Source organism: Coptis chinensis, chromosome 2 (genome assembly GCF_015680905.1).
Source record: "Coptis chinensis isolate HL-2020 chromosome 2, ASM1568090v1, whole genome shotgun sequence".
In the NCBI taxonomy this organism is placed as follows: Eukaryota; Viridiplantae; Streptophyta; class Magnoliopsida; order Ranunculales; family Ranunculaceae; genus Coptis; species Coptis chinensis.
In genome coordinates, this window is record NC_141457.1 from 87,164,264 (window position 1) to 87,180,848 (window position 16,585).

The 16,585-nt window shown below is 36.2% G+C and overlaps 1 protein-coding gene across 12 annotated transcripts; it reads left to right on the forward strand.

Annotated features, from left to right (window-relative positions):
• The first annotated feature begins 898 nt into the window (after positions 1-898).
• TZP (zinc knuckle (CCHC-type) family protein) lies at positions 899-11,158 on the forward strand. 12 transcript variants are annotated; one of them, XM_086590411.1, is made up of 11 exons: positions 934-986; positions 1,443-1,549; positions 2,459-2,513; positions 5,067-5,152; positions 5,250-5,788; positions 6,361-6,549; positions 6,628-8,520; positions 8,608-8,968; positions 9,555-9,670; positions 9,904-10,016; positions 10,739-11,158. In XM_086590411.1, the coding sequence occupies exons 5-11, from the start codon at positions 5,272-5,274 to the stop codon at positions 10,844-10,846; spliced, it is 3,297 nt and encodes a 1,098-aa protein (XP_086446537.1). In that variant the 5' UTR covers positions 934-986; positions 1,443-1,549; positions 2,459-2,513; positions 5,067-5,152; positions 5,250-5,271; the 3' UTR covers positions 10,847-11,158. The 12 variants fall into 12 exon arrangements, with proteins under 12 accessions (XP_086446538.1, XP_086446545.1, XP_086446542.1 ...); XM_086590410.1 differs by lacking the exon at positions 5,067-5,152; XM_086590414.1 differs by lacking the exon at positions 1,443-1,549.
• Positions 11,159-16,585: the final 5,427 nt, after the last annotated feature.

Genomic DNA, 16,585 nt, shown 5'->3' on the forward strand with positions numbered 1-16,585 from the left:
TTTAAAACCTTTGAGGGGAGGCGAGGGGGGCCGAACCTCTATGTATTTTCATACTGATAATATATAAAACATAATAGTTCTTTAAAACCTTTGAGGGGGCGACGACCCCTTCTGCCCTGTCTCATCTATGCCCACAAACCCCCTTCTTTGGCAGTATGTGAAAAAAAAATGAACATTATTCCAAATGTTTTGAAGTGTCAATTTACAATATTTCATGTAAATTTTGGTATTTCAGAAAGGCAACGATATTTATACCCTACTTAATTGGATTGACACTCCTCTTTTATTTATACACACCCATCCCATTTGGAAGTGTGGCTATTGCAAATACTTAAATTTCTTGGTATTTGCATAAAAAAAAATAATAATAAAATAATGGCGCATGTTGGTCGCAAGGGAGTATGGCTACTGTGGGTAGGCAAAACAATAAAAAAAAATCTCAAAATTTCTCTCGGCAGAAAGTTATTGTGAAAATTTGATTCTCGCCGCACTTGGTTGCCATAATTCTTTTTACATGGGAGTGTTTAAGCTGGGATATATTTAGAATAACTATTATTTTTCTACCTTTTTGCGAAAAGGGTGACGATCCATTAAGTATTAAGTAGGGTGTAAATACCGGTGCCGAATAAGTGTTTGGGAATTTAATTTGAGTCGTTGAACTATCCTATAAAACTATCTAAAGAGGTAGGCCTAGGCCAAGGACAAGCTAGGCCACAGGGATCTGATCCAGCTAAAACATTGGGCCAGTTTAGTTAATAATTTCTCAAAGCGGATAAGAAGAATAAAAAAAAGTAGTAAAACCTAAAAAATAGCAATAAAAAAAGAAATGAATCTGCATATAGAGCTGTACTTGTGGCCTAAAATAGACCCACGTATCATATTCTGAACCTCTCAAAAGCTATAAAAAGTTTTATGAAGATTCAAAGTAGGTGTTTTCTGTGTCCAAGTTAAACCACTCACTCTCTCGAAGTTCTGTTTCTGAATGGGTACTATACTTCTCTTCATAACTAAGCACACACACTGAAACTTTTGAGTAGTTTACATAAGTAGCATGAGTATTTAAAAGTTACTTTATATTCACTCTAATGATGTTTTATGTGTGTGAACGAGTCATTTTTTGTTTCTTCTTTTTAATCTCCATTTTATACGTGTGTTTATTGTTAATATACTAAGAGATGTGATTTGTAAACCATCTAATGGAAATTGTGGTTATGATTTGGTGTGAATTTGCGAATTGTGTGTGAAGTGATAGAGCGAATCTAGAAAAAAGTATTTTAGATTGTTTCATTTTGGATGAAGAAAGCTTGATTCACTGAACTTGATAGGAATTAAGTAATTAACTTTTAACGTGTGTAATCGATGGGTTCTTTATAAAGACTTGCTAGAATTTTGTGCATTATCTGACAACTGGTTCTTGTGGGTTTTTTTTGCTCGGTGACAAGTGGTTCTTGTTTCGGACGTGTGGGTGTTAGGCCTGTGCCTACCTTGCGCTTTACTAGACATTGGCAGTTTTGACATGTTTATGCTATGGTGATTTACCGCCATCTGGGTAAGAACTTAAGTGATATGCTGTCCTTGGTTCCTTGAATATTCATTTATTTTCTACCATTGCTGAGTGGATATGAGGCTTAGCCTTCACGTCTGATGTTTGTTCATTTTAATGGAAGTTCATACTCCATAGTCAATTGTATTACTAGAGTGCTAGGGTTTGCTAAAAGGAGTCTTGTGAGATTTGAATTTTTTGATGTTTCTGAGAATTTGATAGACCTCCATCAATTCATAGTACTGTGAATACATATCAGTTTGTCTTGTCTTCGTCTAAAATGTGGACAGTCCGTGTAGAACCTCTCTTGGAAATATAAATATGCAAAAATGTTAGCTGGTCTGCTGTGTGTTACAAAGAAGGCTCTTCAAACTTAGATGAACCCCAGATTAGCTGACCTGTGTTCTCGCAATATATAGATGTATATCTCTTTATTATTGATTTTTGATAAGGTAGGTTGGCTGGCCTTGGGATCCGTGTTTCTCTTGGCGGTCCATTTTTACTGATCAGTAGTTATATTTTCTTGAAACAGCAAGTTATGATTTGTGATGTCAACAAGAAAGTAGATGACCTCATTTCTGTTATGCATTTAATTCAGATTTTATGATGTTTGAATTCATCTACTTTTTCCAGATTTCAGTCCCATGCGTAAATATTAATCTTACTAATGATTCTATAATAAGATCCATCCTTGTTGAGATATTAACGCCATGCATAATGGGATGTAAGTTCCTGGGGTCGCTACACTCATTCCCAAATGGTTTTGAGTTGCACACTCCAAAGTCTTAAAATCGTACTTCCTTCTTTTTTTTTTCTCTTGTAGTCTACATTATGGATACATATTCTTTCAAAATATGTCGCCAGTCAGTTAATCTCTTTAGTATACAATAATTTTTTGCTCTTTTTGCTTTTTAGGACCTCACAATAAAGGAGATGTGTTGAGGGCACGAACAACGTGTTTTGTTACAAGGTAGAACATTTTCATATCAACACTTTTTATACAACGCCCATTTACAAGTTGAACTAGTGGTTGATACTTTGTGTGTATGATCTTACCACTATATAAATCATATTCACAAAATTTTAGATCATTTCGAAATCTCTATCCCTTTGAAAAGTTTATTTGAAAATAGAGTTTATTCTAACGACCAATATTTAAAATTTTGCACCCTTTTTTGGCATTTTTAAATTTTTTCGAATGAGCCCATTTTTTGTGGGGTTGCTATCCATGGTGAGAAGATGACATCTACAAAAAATCAAGTTGTAAGCTAATTTGTAGAGTGAGATGGAAGTCATTGTATAAATTGTTGTATATGTATAGCCCGACTCCTAAAAAGACTTTAAGACAAGTACCAAATCTAAAACAATTCACAACTTCACCTACAAAATGATTTAAAACCTAATTTTTTGTGGATATGATTTACTAACCATAAAAACACATCTCTACAAAAATTTAACTCAGTTTGATATCTTCTAACTTATATAAAAATTGTTGTCCACTTTTGAAAAAATATCTAACGGTCCAGAAATGTCAAGTTTTTGCAATCATCTTTTGCCAATGTTAAAAATTGTTAAACAAGTTGAATTTTTGTAGAGATGATATTTATGGTTAGTAGATCATATCTATAAAAAATTAGGTTTTAAATCATTTTGTAGGTGATGTGGGTTGTTTTAGATTTAGTACTTAGTTTGGTACTTATTTTAAGGTCTTTTTAGGAGCCAGGTATATATATATCTTGCAGGTACGATCTCCCCACAATTTCAAATTTTGACTCATTCAAATATGTGTAACCTAATCAAATGTTATTATGAAATTGGAAAATTTTGGATCGTTAAATAAACGTTCAAAATTGAATACTAATTTTCACAAGGTTAGACACATCCAAATAGGATGAAATTTTGTAGGCATGCTATCCATTGTGAAAATATCATATTCACAAAAATTCAAGACTTAATTCAATTTGTAAGTCTCTCTCTCTCTCTCTCATATATATATATATATATATATATATATATATATATATGTGAGTTGAACAATACTTTTTATATAATAGTTTATACAACACTTTTTTATAAGTTGAACTAAGGGCTAATATTTTGTGGGTATGATCTTACCAGTTACCACTATGGAGATGGTATCTACAAAATTTCATATCAATCCAAAATCTCTAACCCTTTCCAACCATGATTTGAAACTATGATTTATTTTAATAGTCTGGATTTAAAATTTTGCAACCCACTTTTTGCATTTTTAAAAATTTCCAAATGAGATCTTTTTTTGCAGGGATGTTCTCTATAGTTAGAAGATAACATCCACAAAAAATAACTCATAAGTAAATTTGTAGAGTGAGATGGAGGCCATTGTATAGGGGATGATTATATGAACCCCACTTTATAGTGACTCTAAAGTTACTCCACTCCTAATAGTGGACTTACAAGATAAATTGAGAACTAATTTTTTGTAGAGATATATATCACATGATGGAGAGCACACCCACAAAAAATCAGTTCAGTTTAATATGTTTAACATTGTCAAAAGTTGTACCGAAATTAAAAGAATATGGACCGTTGGATAATTTCATAACATTATAAACGATTTTTTATGTGGTTGTACATCTTCAAATGAATTGATTCTTTGTGAGGGTGATCTCTATTGTATGGAGTACATCTCCACCAAATTAGCTTCTAAGGGCATCTCCAATGGGGAGTGTGAATTTACACCTCCACATCAGCTCCACGTAGGTGACATTAGAATGTTACACCCTCCGTTCCACCTTAATGTATAGATTGTTAATTTACACTCCGATGCTCCTCCAATGGGCAGTTTTTACCTTAATGTATATGTATATTTATATTATATAAATATATATAATTATATATTGAGAGCTAAATCAGATGCCGCACATTAGTTACTGGACATATTTGTTTATTTCTTTAGCATTTGTAGTTATATTCGGACACTAAGGGATGGTCACATTTCTACGGAAATGATGGAAAAATTATGGAATTATTGTAAAATGATGGAATCTTCATAATTATGCTTCCTTCTTCTTTAGTGAAATCATTTACATTGCCTAATAGGCTAATACCTATTTATTCACACTCTGCTAACCACTTTTGGGTATGAGATGTAAATGATGTAAGAAAGTGATATGAAGTTATGAACACATAGAAATTTCTTAAAATAGATAAATAATGAAAGAACATCAGTTAGAAATTAAAAAAGTTAAAAAATTACATTCAACAGCTTCAAACTACTCTCAGATCCCAATGTTTGTAGCGGGTGTTTGGCTGTATAACAATTTCTGATGTGGTTGAAATTTAAAAGAAGCTTCTAGACGCGACATTGAGGTATTTGCCTCAAACACGTTATTTAGAGTTTGAAGGGAAGAAAATAACAACTAACGAAGAAAAAGAGAGAAAAAGTTATCTGTAGTTTGTATGTGTATTTTCTTTCTCTACTATTTCACAACCATTTTTTGTTTAATAGCTAGTGAAAATTTTGAATTTATCTCTGTTGCAGTGTTATCCGGAAAAAAAAAACCTTATATTTGTTGCAGTTGCTTTGATATTGATAATGTGCTTTCAGTTCCTTTGAATTAAGCAAGGGTATTACTGTTTTGGTACTTTTGTCAATTTCTTGCACTAATATAGTCTCATATTTTCATGATGAAAATTATTGATTTTCTATCTTTTACTGGAGCAGTTGAGCATTCAAAATCATAGGCATGAACGAGACGTCTGGGGACAGATCTGGTAATGGATGCCCTGCTGAACGAATGATTGTGCAGAAGAGTAACATTGACTACAATGGTGGTCTGTCACCCGAACTAGGACTATCTTTGGATCCTGCCAATGTGTGCACCCAACCAGAAAGGCAAACTGGTACAGGTGCAGGTGCAGGTGCAAATGCAAATTCAAGGGACGAAATGGTGTTTTTGAAAACCACTCCCGTATCTGAACTCGTATGGTCTCCACATAAAGGTTTGAGTCTGAAATGTGCGGACTGCAGCCTATCTGATAAAAAGACCTTTTCCTTGGGTATGGTTCTTTCTCCTCCAAGATGCATTACAGTTAGAGAAGCAAAGGATACTTACCCTGTAGCTGAAGAAAATATAAATATTTCACAAATAGTATGCCATTTAGATTCGCAAGTTTCTGGAAGAGTTACCATGATTGGGTCTCCAAGTATTACGAAAAGCTTCATGCCAATATGCCAAACAACAAATCATGTGCGTGATCTAGGTAATGTTATTAATACGAAAAACAGTTTTCTGCACCATGGATGAGTCTTAATCCTGTGACATGTGCAATAATTCTTTCTCCACATAAATGTTCTTTGTATGCCCATTGTATTACCCATTAGAAGTGGGGGATGTTTGAAGTTGTTGGCAGGTGTTACCGCCACTTAAAATATGCTTAATTCGGTGAGAACTTGACTTTACAAAATTGCAAAGTTTACCTGCATTTGCATTCTCTGGGAAGAATTTTGGGGGTAGAAACACCTGCCAACTTGTTTGAAAAAATTCCCCATCTTGTTCAAAAGACCCCCTCTAGTTCAAGTGTACCTGTGGACGGGTTTACAGATGTAGCAGTAATGCAGAAAGTCAAGGTAGCTTTTCATAGACCTGGTCCACAAAGAACAATGGGGTCGAAAGAGTTCTCAATCTTTGTAGGATTTAATTCTTGCATGTAGTTACATTTAAATACAAGTAACTATCAGTGTCCACTTCAGATATTATTATCCTCTCAGTGCCCCTTGAAACTTTATGTCTTGGATGGAAGGTATAAATGCCTAATAACTCTTATCTTGGCAGGATCAGGTCGAGAAATGAAAGATTCAACCAATAAAGATGAACATTCTATTCTAAATATGAATAATGAGCATAATCAGTCAGACCAAAAAGGGAAGAGGATTTGTCGTAACATTGACATTCAGGCAACTGAGATCTCCAGGAGTACGACAAAAGTGATTTCCTGTAATCCCGAGAAAGATTCTATACCAGGTACCAGTTTGTTTGCAGTTATTTCTTCATGTTCCTCATAATGTTTGGGGTTTCATGCTATCTCATGTTTTCTTTCAGGTCTCAAGAGTGAGGGAACTGATGATTTTTCATCAACAAAAGTTAATGAAGAGAAAGTTATCTCAGAACGAGTAAATGCAGAATCGGGAAAAGGAGCACGCTCTAGTCCTTCTCAGAGTGGACATAGTCATACAACAGGCATAAATAGTGAGTACAAGCATGAGGAATTGGCTTTAGTTGTTCAAGAAGAAGGTACAAGGAAAATAACAGCTGCATCTTCTAACCTTCATCTAGAAAAAGGGGATTCCACTTCTGAAAATGATATAAAGCCTCTGAAAGGTAAATATGCTTGTTTTGAGGTTGGTATCATGTCACACCTAGGTGATGACAAAAGTCACAATGAAGGAATATTTCCTGAGGGCGAGGTTGCTTTCATTGAAGCTTTTCCAAATAAGAGTAGAATGCCTCTGTATCAAACAAGAGATAAAGAAAAGGTTCTGTCTAGTGTTAATGTTCATGCAGGAATATTAAAGGATGAAGATGACAGCAATGATAGTGCTGAAAGTTGTAACAGCACCGGCTTGATTTTAGCTGGAAAAAGACCATGGAGCTTTGATCAGCGCCTGTTGATTGAGAATAAAAGGGTGAAGAGACAAAACCATGAAAATCCTCATTCAGCATCAGTCCAGAGACATGGGAGCTCTTTTATGAACTGGATATCAAACATGGTAAAGGGATCGTCTAAGTCTGACATAGAGGGGACAACTTCTTTGGATCTTACGAGAAGACTTTCTCATCATGAACATGATCTAGTCACTTTGCCGGAAAAAAACCAACAGTCTGGGAGTACCGGTTTTGGAACTCTTTTTAAGGCTTTGTATTGTCCGACCATTAGTCTACCGGACAGGGAAATATCAAATTCTGATCATCACGTTGGAGAAGGCTCAAAAGAGCATGAGGTGGCTAATAAGACATGTGACAATAGTGGCATACCCATTAACTGTGGTGAGGAAACGGACAGATTATGTAAGGAAACTGCTACATCAACTGAGAATCAGATAATTTGTGGAGATACAGAAGGTCCTTCATCTCTCCCATCAGAAAATATTTATATCATTCGAGAAGACCATAAGATCAGCACTGTTGAAAATAAGAATCTAACAAGCTTACCTTGTGATACTGGAAATCAAGGACAAGTCTCATCCACTTCCATTTCCCGTAATGATTTGGAATCTCCGGTTAAAGATAGAGAAACTCTTAAACTTGGTTTTTCTGATCCAAATAAGTCTAATGCTGTGATGAACAGAAGTCATCCTCTTGGCAGCTTATGGATTACTCGTTTTTCCCCTAAACTCTTCGGCCTCATACTGAATTCATCTCAAGGTGAGCAGAATGTAGGTCCAGCTATTGATGGTCCAACTGATTGCATTAGGAATCTCTCTCCTTCTCGGGATTGCGTAATTTCTGTCAAGGACCAGGACAGTTGTGAAGATCGTCATGAGCCTTCCAGTGAAAACCATTGGGAAGTTGCAAACAAAGAACTGCAGAATTATGTAGTTAGCACTCCCAGATCATCTGGTTCAATAAAAGTTAAAGACCATACGGATCAGAAGTTCAAGTCTATGATCAGTGCTCTCCAGCCTTCTCAAAGATTCAAAGATTCAGAGGCAATGGCTTCTGTTTTCGCAAGGAGATTGGACGCCATCAGACATATCATACCATCAGAAGTTGAAGGCAGTGCAAGTCATCCAACAGAAACCTGTAATTTTTGTGGCATCAAAGGTCACAAGTTACAAGAATGCTCGGACATAACTAAATCAGAGCTTGAAGTTCTTCTGGAAAAAAATGATGATGGTGGAGAGGAATCATCTTGCTTTTGCATTCGCTGTTTTCAGCTGGATCATTGGGCCATTGCATGTCCCAATTCCTTGAAAAAACGACGTCGTTCAGATGGTAGTTATTCTTTGCTTGATTTTAGTAATTTTGGTAAACTATTACACACATCAAAGAGTGATAAAGTTATGGTCTGTGAATGCACAGTTGCAGTTACTGTTTCTGATAGCAAGAAACCCAGGGTGGACACTGAATTTAGAGCTAGCGCAGACTTGCATGAAAAAGTGAAGGATGTGATGATCCTAGACGGGAGTTTTCCGGATTCAAACCTGGCCAAAAAGGATCTTCCAAGGAGTAAATTTTCTGAGGGAAACTCATTGAAAAATACGTCAAGAGCGTTCATACTTAATGGGAAGCCAACCAGGACTTCAAGTTCCACAGAGAATGTGTCAAGAGAATATCAAATCACAGCATTTTGCAATTTTGTCAGTAGGCAGATCCCAGCTATACCAAGAGGAACCTTTGCAGCCATAATGAAATTACGCTTATCCCGCACAGACATTTTCAAGTAAATATATTTCACCACTATTGTGAAGTCTTTAAATAAATGATTTGTTTTGGTGGTTTACGAGTTTTGGTGGAGGTTTACAAGTTTGATTTAGCTCGACACTTTTATATACTTAAATCTCATATTTGAGTTCACTTCTTGGATTTGCATCCAAGAATGTTAAGGAACAAATATGCATCTCAAAACTTTGGTGTTGATGGCACCACAATCCCCTTTATTTTTATTCCAATTCATTTTGTTTGACACGCCCTTTCCAATTTCAAAATCATTTTTAATCCTCCATCTGGTGAAATGTGAAGATGTGAACAATTTTGCAGGTTTACCACTTTTTTAATATGGAGTCAAGTCTTAAGTCATTATCAAAAGAAAAACAAATAGGTCTAAGTACTGTTTAGAGCACTAGTGTAGAGGTGAGTGGAGAGGAAGTAGTGACTGAGAAAGATTCTTGTACTCTTATGGATTGATAGAGTTTAAAATTAGAGGCTATGACTAAATATATGGATGTAGATAAAATTGTAGACAAAACTATTCAGTCTTTTTGTACCTGTAAATGAAATTCCTCAATTATAATGTTATTTTGGATCAGATGGATGAGATCCCCAGTGTCCCTTTCTCCTCTTGAGGGCTATTTTACACGCCTGCGGCTTCGGAAGTGGGAAAAAGAAGTAGGAAGCACCGGTTACTATGTGGCTCGTATTAACGGTAAATATTTAACCATTAGGTTAATATTGATTGTCATTCTAGTGTAATTTTTTATATGTTTCATGTTAACTATACGATGATATATGCTGAAATAGGAGCCTTGTGTACCTGTGTAAGTAGCCCTTTGCAGATCCCAAGTGCTTGCTTTTTTTCTTTCATTTTTTCCTCCCTTCCTCTCTTTTCCTTTGCGTGTTTTTTTATTAGTGAGTTTTCTTATGTACTTTACTCTATAGGTGTTTTGAGAGAAAAGCCATTTGGATGTTCCAAAGTTCCTCTTTCCGTGAAGATAGGAGGATTTAAATGTCTAGTTGAAAGTCGATTTGTATCTAACCATGATTTTCTTGAGGTAAATTTCTGAACGGGATCATGTCCAACTCAGCTCTTTATTTATTTTTTGTGAAATTATTAATTAATGATTTACCATTTTATACATATAAATGAGTAGAACAGTGCTCTTTATTTACTTAAAATACCTGGATTTCTAAGACTAATAAATAAGTAAATATATGCCCTAGCTTCATATTTATATTTCTATTCTTTCAGCATTAAGTTGGTGCCCAACCTTTCTGAATCCATGTCACTGACTCCTATAGTCATATGGCCATGTAGCTTCATTTATGTGTGGAAAGTTTTCAAGCTCAACTCCTTTGCCGTAAAAATAATGAATTTACCCTCTCTTTTGCACATTATATCTTCCACCTATCAAAAAAACAATTTCTTCCATGTATTTTGTTATGTAACAGGCTAACAGCCAGCGGCAAGTAAAAGAGTTGTGTTTATGCTTTTTATTGTTTCTATACAAGAACAAATATATGAATAAATACAAGAACAGTTTCCATCATACAGTTTTACATAGACGTAGGGAGTCTCTCACCTGAAAATTCCAAATGGGTCAAACTGAGAAATAGGCTTTCATAAACTCATGCAAGTATCCCAACGTACGACCAGGAAATGCTAGTGAACTAGTGCTGAAGCAGTTGTACACTTTTGCTTAGTACTAATTGCTATGCCGTCGACATCCATTTCTCCATACCATTCTAAACTATTCTCTTCTATTATTTTTAACAGGATGAACTTCTAGCATGGTGGTGTGCAACTTTAAAAAGTGGTGGAAACCTGCCATCCGAAAAAGATCTAGAATTGAAACTCGAACAGAGGAAAAAAATTGGATTTTAGGCACAAAGGGTCTCTCAAAACTGAAGGCTATAAGCTTCTCGGAAAACTGAATGAAGGAAGCAGCCATTTGGGAGAACTCGTTTTTCTGTTGTCGTTGTACAAAACGTTTCTCATAGACATTATTGAGTAGTAGCAATTGTTTATTGTAGCTGCAGTTTGAATTTTATTCAAAATGCAATATAGAAGACTTTTGAGTAAATACGTTTTAGCTGTTGTACATAGAATTTTGAAACAATTATGCTGTCGAAGTTATATTCTGACAGGATAGGCATGTGGAATGACGGACGATTTGTTGTTGTTTTTACTAGTGAACTATGGTGTTGAGATGGTGTTTATTCTTGCGCACTATATAGTTGAATCCAAGCCTTTTAGAATTTAGAGTATACACTTCCACCCAATCACAGTCCTTTATGGTCATTCTGATGCGCCTTCAAATGTGGAACGCCTGCTGTTCTGGCTTCTGCACTCTTAACTTTAAGCAAGTATTGTTACTGAAGTACTGAACACATATGATCATAAGGAGAAACAGCTTCCTGCTCATGACTCATGACTCATGCAGACTAGAGCGACCGCCCATAGGACAGAATCAACTTTTAATTTAGCTTTTAGTTTGGGTCGGAAAATAAATCAAAATTGCTAAAGCTAGTGGGGAAAACTCTTATGTGACTTTTCAATTTTGTTTTTGACAATCCCAACACATTTACATTTTATATTAGAACTAACATGAGAAATTTAATTTATTTCATGTTGTACATATGTATAATGGTGTATGCATATTTGTTGGACACATACATGCTGGTGTGTGCATGCGTAGTAATAATTTTTACACATTTGTTATACACATACATAATTGTATGTCAATGTGTATATGTTGGTGTGGATATTTCACCAACTGATGGAGGATGCCACTGCTGTGGATAAGCAGGTGGTACCCGTGGAAGCTGAGAATTAGATTGTGTCCTTTATTCACTATGCCACGACCACTCCAGCTAGAGAAGAACTTCTGACCAGCAATAACTTTGCAGCTTTTGCTTTAATGGATGAAGTCACTTCCCAAGAGTTCATCAATGAAGCATGGCAAGATCTTACAAAGAGCCCTCAAAAGCAAGTCGACTCTTCAGCTAGCAAAAAGAAGAAGACTACAGGGAAGAGTTAAACCTCCTATTCATCCCAATCAATCTAAGCATCAACAGCAGATGCACCCTAACTCATCTCGTTCCTAATGAAGATTATTTATTGGAATGTTAGAGATTTTAGAAAATTAAATTCTGTAGATAGAATGAAGGATCTTACCAGGTCCCATTGCCCTGATTTATTATGCATTGATGAACCGATGATTGAACCACAACATGATTATTTATCTAGATGTGGTATCAACTATTATGAAAATACTATTCTCCACAACCACAACCACAACCGTCTGGCTAACCGTACTGGCAACATCTGGGTCATGTGGAGGAAAGGAATAAATGTCTCTTTTATTTTTGCTCATCTGATCAACATATTACAGTGTTTTCAGATAATTGCTATATATCTTTTGTCCATGCTAATTGCTCTTTGATTCAAAGAAGAAGATTATGAGATGAGCTCAAGCTTCTCAATCAGCTAGGTCCTTGGCTGATTGTTGACGATTTCAATGCAATTTTGAGATATGAAGATAAAAAATGAGGAGGAAATCCTAACAGAAGATCTGGCAGAATTCCAAGATTTTGTGAACAGCTGCAACTTGATTGAAAGCAACCAAGAAAGAATCACTTTCACTTGGTGTAATAATAGAATAGCAGCAAAGCTGGATAGAATTTTCTATAATGACCTTTGGAATCGAAAATACGCTGGTTGGAAATATAAAGCAGGGGCAAGACAGGCCTCAGACTATTCTCCTCTTTTGGGACCCCATGCTTACATACCTAAACCAGCAAATGCACCGTGTCGATTTCAAAAAGTTTAGTTGTCTCACCCAACTTTTATGGATCTGGTCAAAGATAGCTGGTCTCAAGACTTATATGCTCCACCACTCCTAAAAGTCATGAAAAAACTCCAGTGTCTGAAAGCTCACATCAAGGCTTGGAATACAAATGTTTTTGGACAAATAGATGTGACTATCAGAAAAGCTCAACATGATCTTCTTGATGTGAGCTTTCAGACACTGGAGTTTTTTCATGACTTTTAGGAGTGGTGGAGCAAAATGTAGAAGATGATGACCTTATTGCTACTGCAGTACAAAAGGAAGGAGAGCTGGATGCGGTCATTAATAGAGCAAGTCTATGGAAACAGAAGTCGAGAATAAAGAGTGATATAGAAGGTGACATAAACTCAGCTTATTTTCACAATATATACAAAATCAGACAAGGTGCTTCGTTTATCACTGAGCTCCACAATGATGAAGGAAACATTCTTACTGATCAAGATCAAATCAAAAGTCACATTCTGCAGTTCTATGAAGAGAAGTTTAAGCAAGTTCCTACACAACAAGACTTCCACCTTCTAAGCTTGATTCCAAACCTGATTTCTGCAAAAGAAAATTACAGCCTGTGTAAAATCCCCGATTATCTTGAAATTCAGCAAGCTATTTTCAGCATGAAGGCAAATAGTTCCCCGGGACCTGATGGTTTTCAAGGACATTTCTTCCATAGCTGCTGGGATATCATTAAACAAGACACTTGTGCTGCCATACAATTCTTCTTCACTCAAGTCTCGGTTCCGGGAGGACTCAATGCAAATTTTATCACTCTCATTCCCAAGGAAAAGGGTGCAAAGAAGCTGACCCACTTTAGGCCCATATGCATGGGCAATTTCCTTATGAAAGCCATTACTAAAATCATGCAACTTAGATTGAATGTGATTGCTCCGAAAATCATTTCTAAAGAGCAAGTGGGTTTTGTCCCTTCAAGATGCTCTCAAGCAACTATTGGGTTGGCTTCTGAACTCTTTAATGAGCTGCAAATCAAAAGGCATGGAGGGAATGTGGCCATTAAAATAGATATTTCCCAAGCCTATGACACCATGAGTTGAGAATTTCTATTTGGTGTTCTCTCTAAACTGGGTTTCTCTAATATTTGGATGAACTGGCTCAAAGCAATTATGGAATCAGCGCGCAAGGATCTCTATTCTTTTCAATGGTGGTCTGATTGGTTTCTTTGCTATGGAAAGGGGGCTTAAACAAGGAGATCCCATATTTCCTCTTCTTTTTGCTATTGCCAAGGATGCTCTTAGTAGAGGTATGCATTATTTATCACAAAATAATCATTTAAGACCTATTACTTCTATTCGAGGCTTTGCTGCTCCCACTCACCTGTTATTTGCAGACGATATTATTATTTTCTCAAATGGTAACATCAGATATTTGAGAAATATTATTACCCTGCTGGAATCCTATGAGAAAGCTTCAGGCCAAGCTATGAACAAAGCTAAATGCAAAAAATTTATGGGTGGTTTTTCTCAAAGAAGAAAGAATAGAGTGGTGTATGAACTAGGCATTAAAGAAGGTACTTTACCTGAAAAGTACTTGGGAGTTCCACTGAATCAGAAGAAAGTCATGAGAGCCCTTGTTGCTCTTGTTTTGGATAGAGTAAAGAGGAAACTCACCAGTTGGACAGGTTCTATGATGTCTTTCCAAGGAAAAATTATCTTTATTAACTTAGTCCTTAACAGTATCCCTGTTTACAATGTGTCCATTTACAAATGGTCATCATCTATCATCAAAGAAGCTGAGAAAACTATAAGAAACTTCTTATGGACAGGAGATCCATCTCAATCAAGAGCTACAACAGTGAGTTGGGATAGGGTTTGCAAACCACTGAGAGAGGGTAGTCTGGGCATCAGAAGATTGAAGGACATCAATTCCTCAATGATTATGAAGATGGCTTGGCGGATACTGACTGAAGAGGATGACTTCTCCACTTTTCTGAAACTGAAATATTTCAATAGAGATGGTGATATTATCCAATACTACAAAGCTTCATCTATATGGCCGGGTATTCGAGCAGCTCTTCAAGAAGTAAAGGATAGAAGTCTGTGGGTGATTGGAAATGGTAATAAAGCGGACTTGATTAGAGGTAATTGGCTTGGCACTACCTCCCTTCAAGCAGCTCTGAACCTTTCCACTTCTCAGCTTAGAGGGTTTAATGCCAAAGTAAGTTCTATTTTAGTCAATAATTCTTGGACCATTCCGACTATTCTCCAAGATATGTTTGATGCATCGGGCTTGGACATTTCCAAAGTGCACAGAACTGACCCAGAACAAGATGATTACCTGATTTGGTCCCCTAACCTAAAAGGTGTTTTCTCATGCAAGTCGGCTCACAATTCCATCAGGAGACCAGCTAACCTTATTGCTTGGGCAAAATATATTTGGAATCCTTATGTGCATCATAAACTTGCAGCTAACACCTGGAAGCTTCTCAAAAAATGTGCAGCTACAGATGTCATGGTTCAAAAAAAGGGCATCCACATGGTCTCTTCTTGTAGGTTTTGCAAATCTAATATCGAATCTCTACAACACATTCTTTGGGAGTGCCCCTTCTCAAAAGGATTATGCATGGTATGGACCTCAAGCAGATTTCAAACCCAAATGAATTTCAACTCTTTCAATCAGGCAATGCAAATTGCTAAGTGGTGGAGCCCGAGAGTCAAGAATTTATGGACTACTGCTGTTGCGAGTACCATGGTGTCTCTTTGGCGACTAAGAAATAGTATCTTTTTTTATAACAAACAGCTGGACATTAACAAGTGTAGGTACTATATCACTTACCAGATTTGGACCACTTCACACTTGTCATTAGCTCCATCCTTTAATGATGCCAGAGATATCCATGTAGCATCTGCTTGGAATGTCTCTCTCTTCGGCTGTCACCAGCTCCAAACATAAAACAAGGTGTATGGATTCCACCTGATCCACAAATCATAAAGCTTAATATTGATGGGGCTGCAAGAGGAAATCCTGGCCCTGGGGGCATAGGAGTTTGCTTCAGAGATCATTTTGGCACATTTAAGCTTTCTTTGTGGAGATCAATTGGAATCAACACCAACTATATTGTTGAATGTTTGGCAATCTTTGAAGGGACTGAACTAGCAATTGTAAAGAATTGGCTGCATATATGGATCGAATCTGACTCTATGGCAGCAGTACAAGCCTTTGAATCTCATCAACTCCCATGGGACATTGTACCTAAATGGACAAGATGCCTCAAGAAACTCCTTTTCATCAAGATAACACATATATGGAGAGAAGGAAACATCTCGGCCGACGCCCTTTCTAAAGAAGGTGCAGGACTTCAAGACCAACATCCTCGTTTATGGGAAAGTAAACCAGATTATGTAAAACGGTGGGAAGTCCCTTATGGTACTTTCTATAGATTTACTTGAGAGTTTGTAGTGAGCATATGAGTGTTGAATCTTAGGGAAGGCATCTTTGATCATTTCCGAAACCCCTGTAATTTTTTCTTTTTTAATTAAATTCTAACTTACCTAGCAAAAAAAAAAAAAAAGTTGGTGTACACATACAGTGCATATCATACATGCATAGTGGTGTTTGCATGTATATCCCAACTTAAAAATATCATCGACGACAACAATATCAAAATCGAGATAAATTACATAATTAATTAACACAAGATTCAAGAATTTGAAGAGGAAATTAAATTGTTGTTAAATTGCTTGTTTGTCGAATCGGTGTCAAAATTGACACAATTATTCTTTAATTAACAATAACCTAAAATAATTGGAAAATGAAAAAATTGA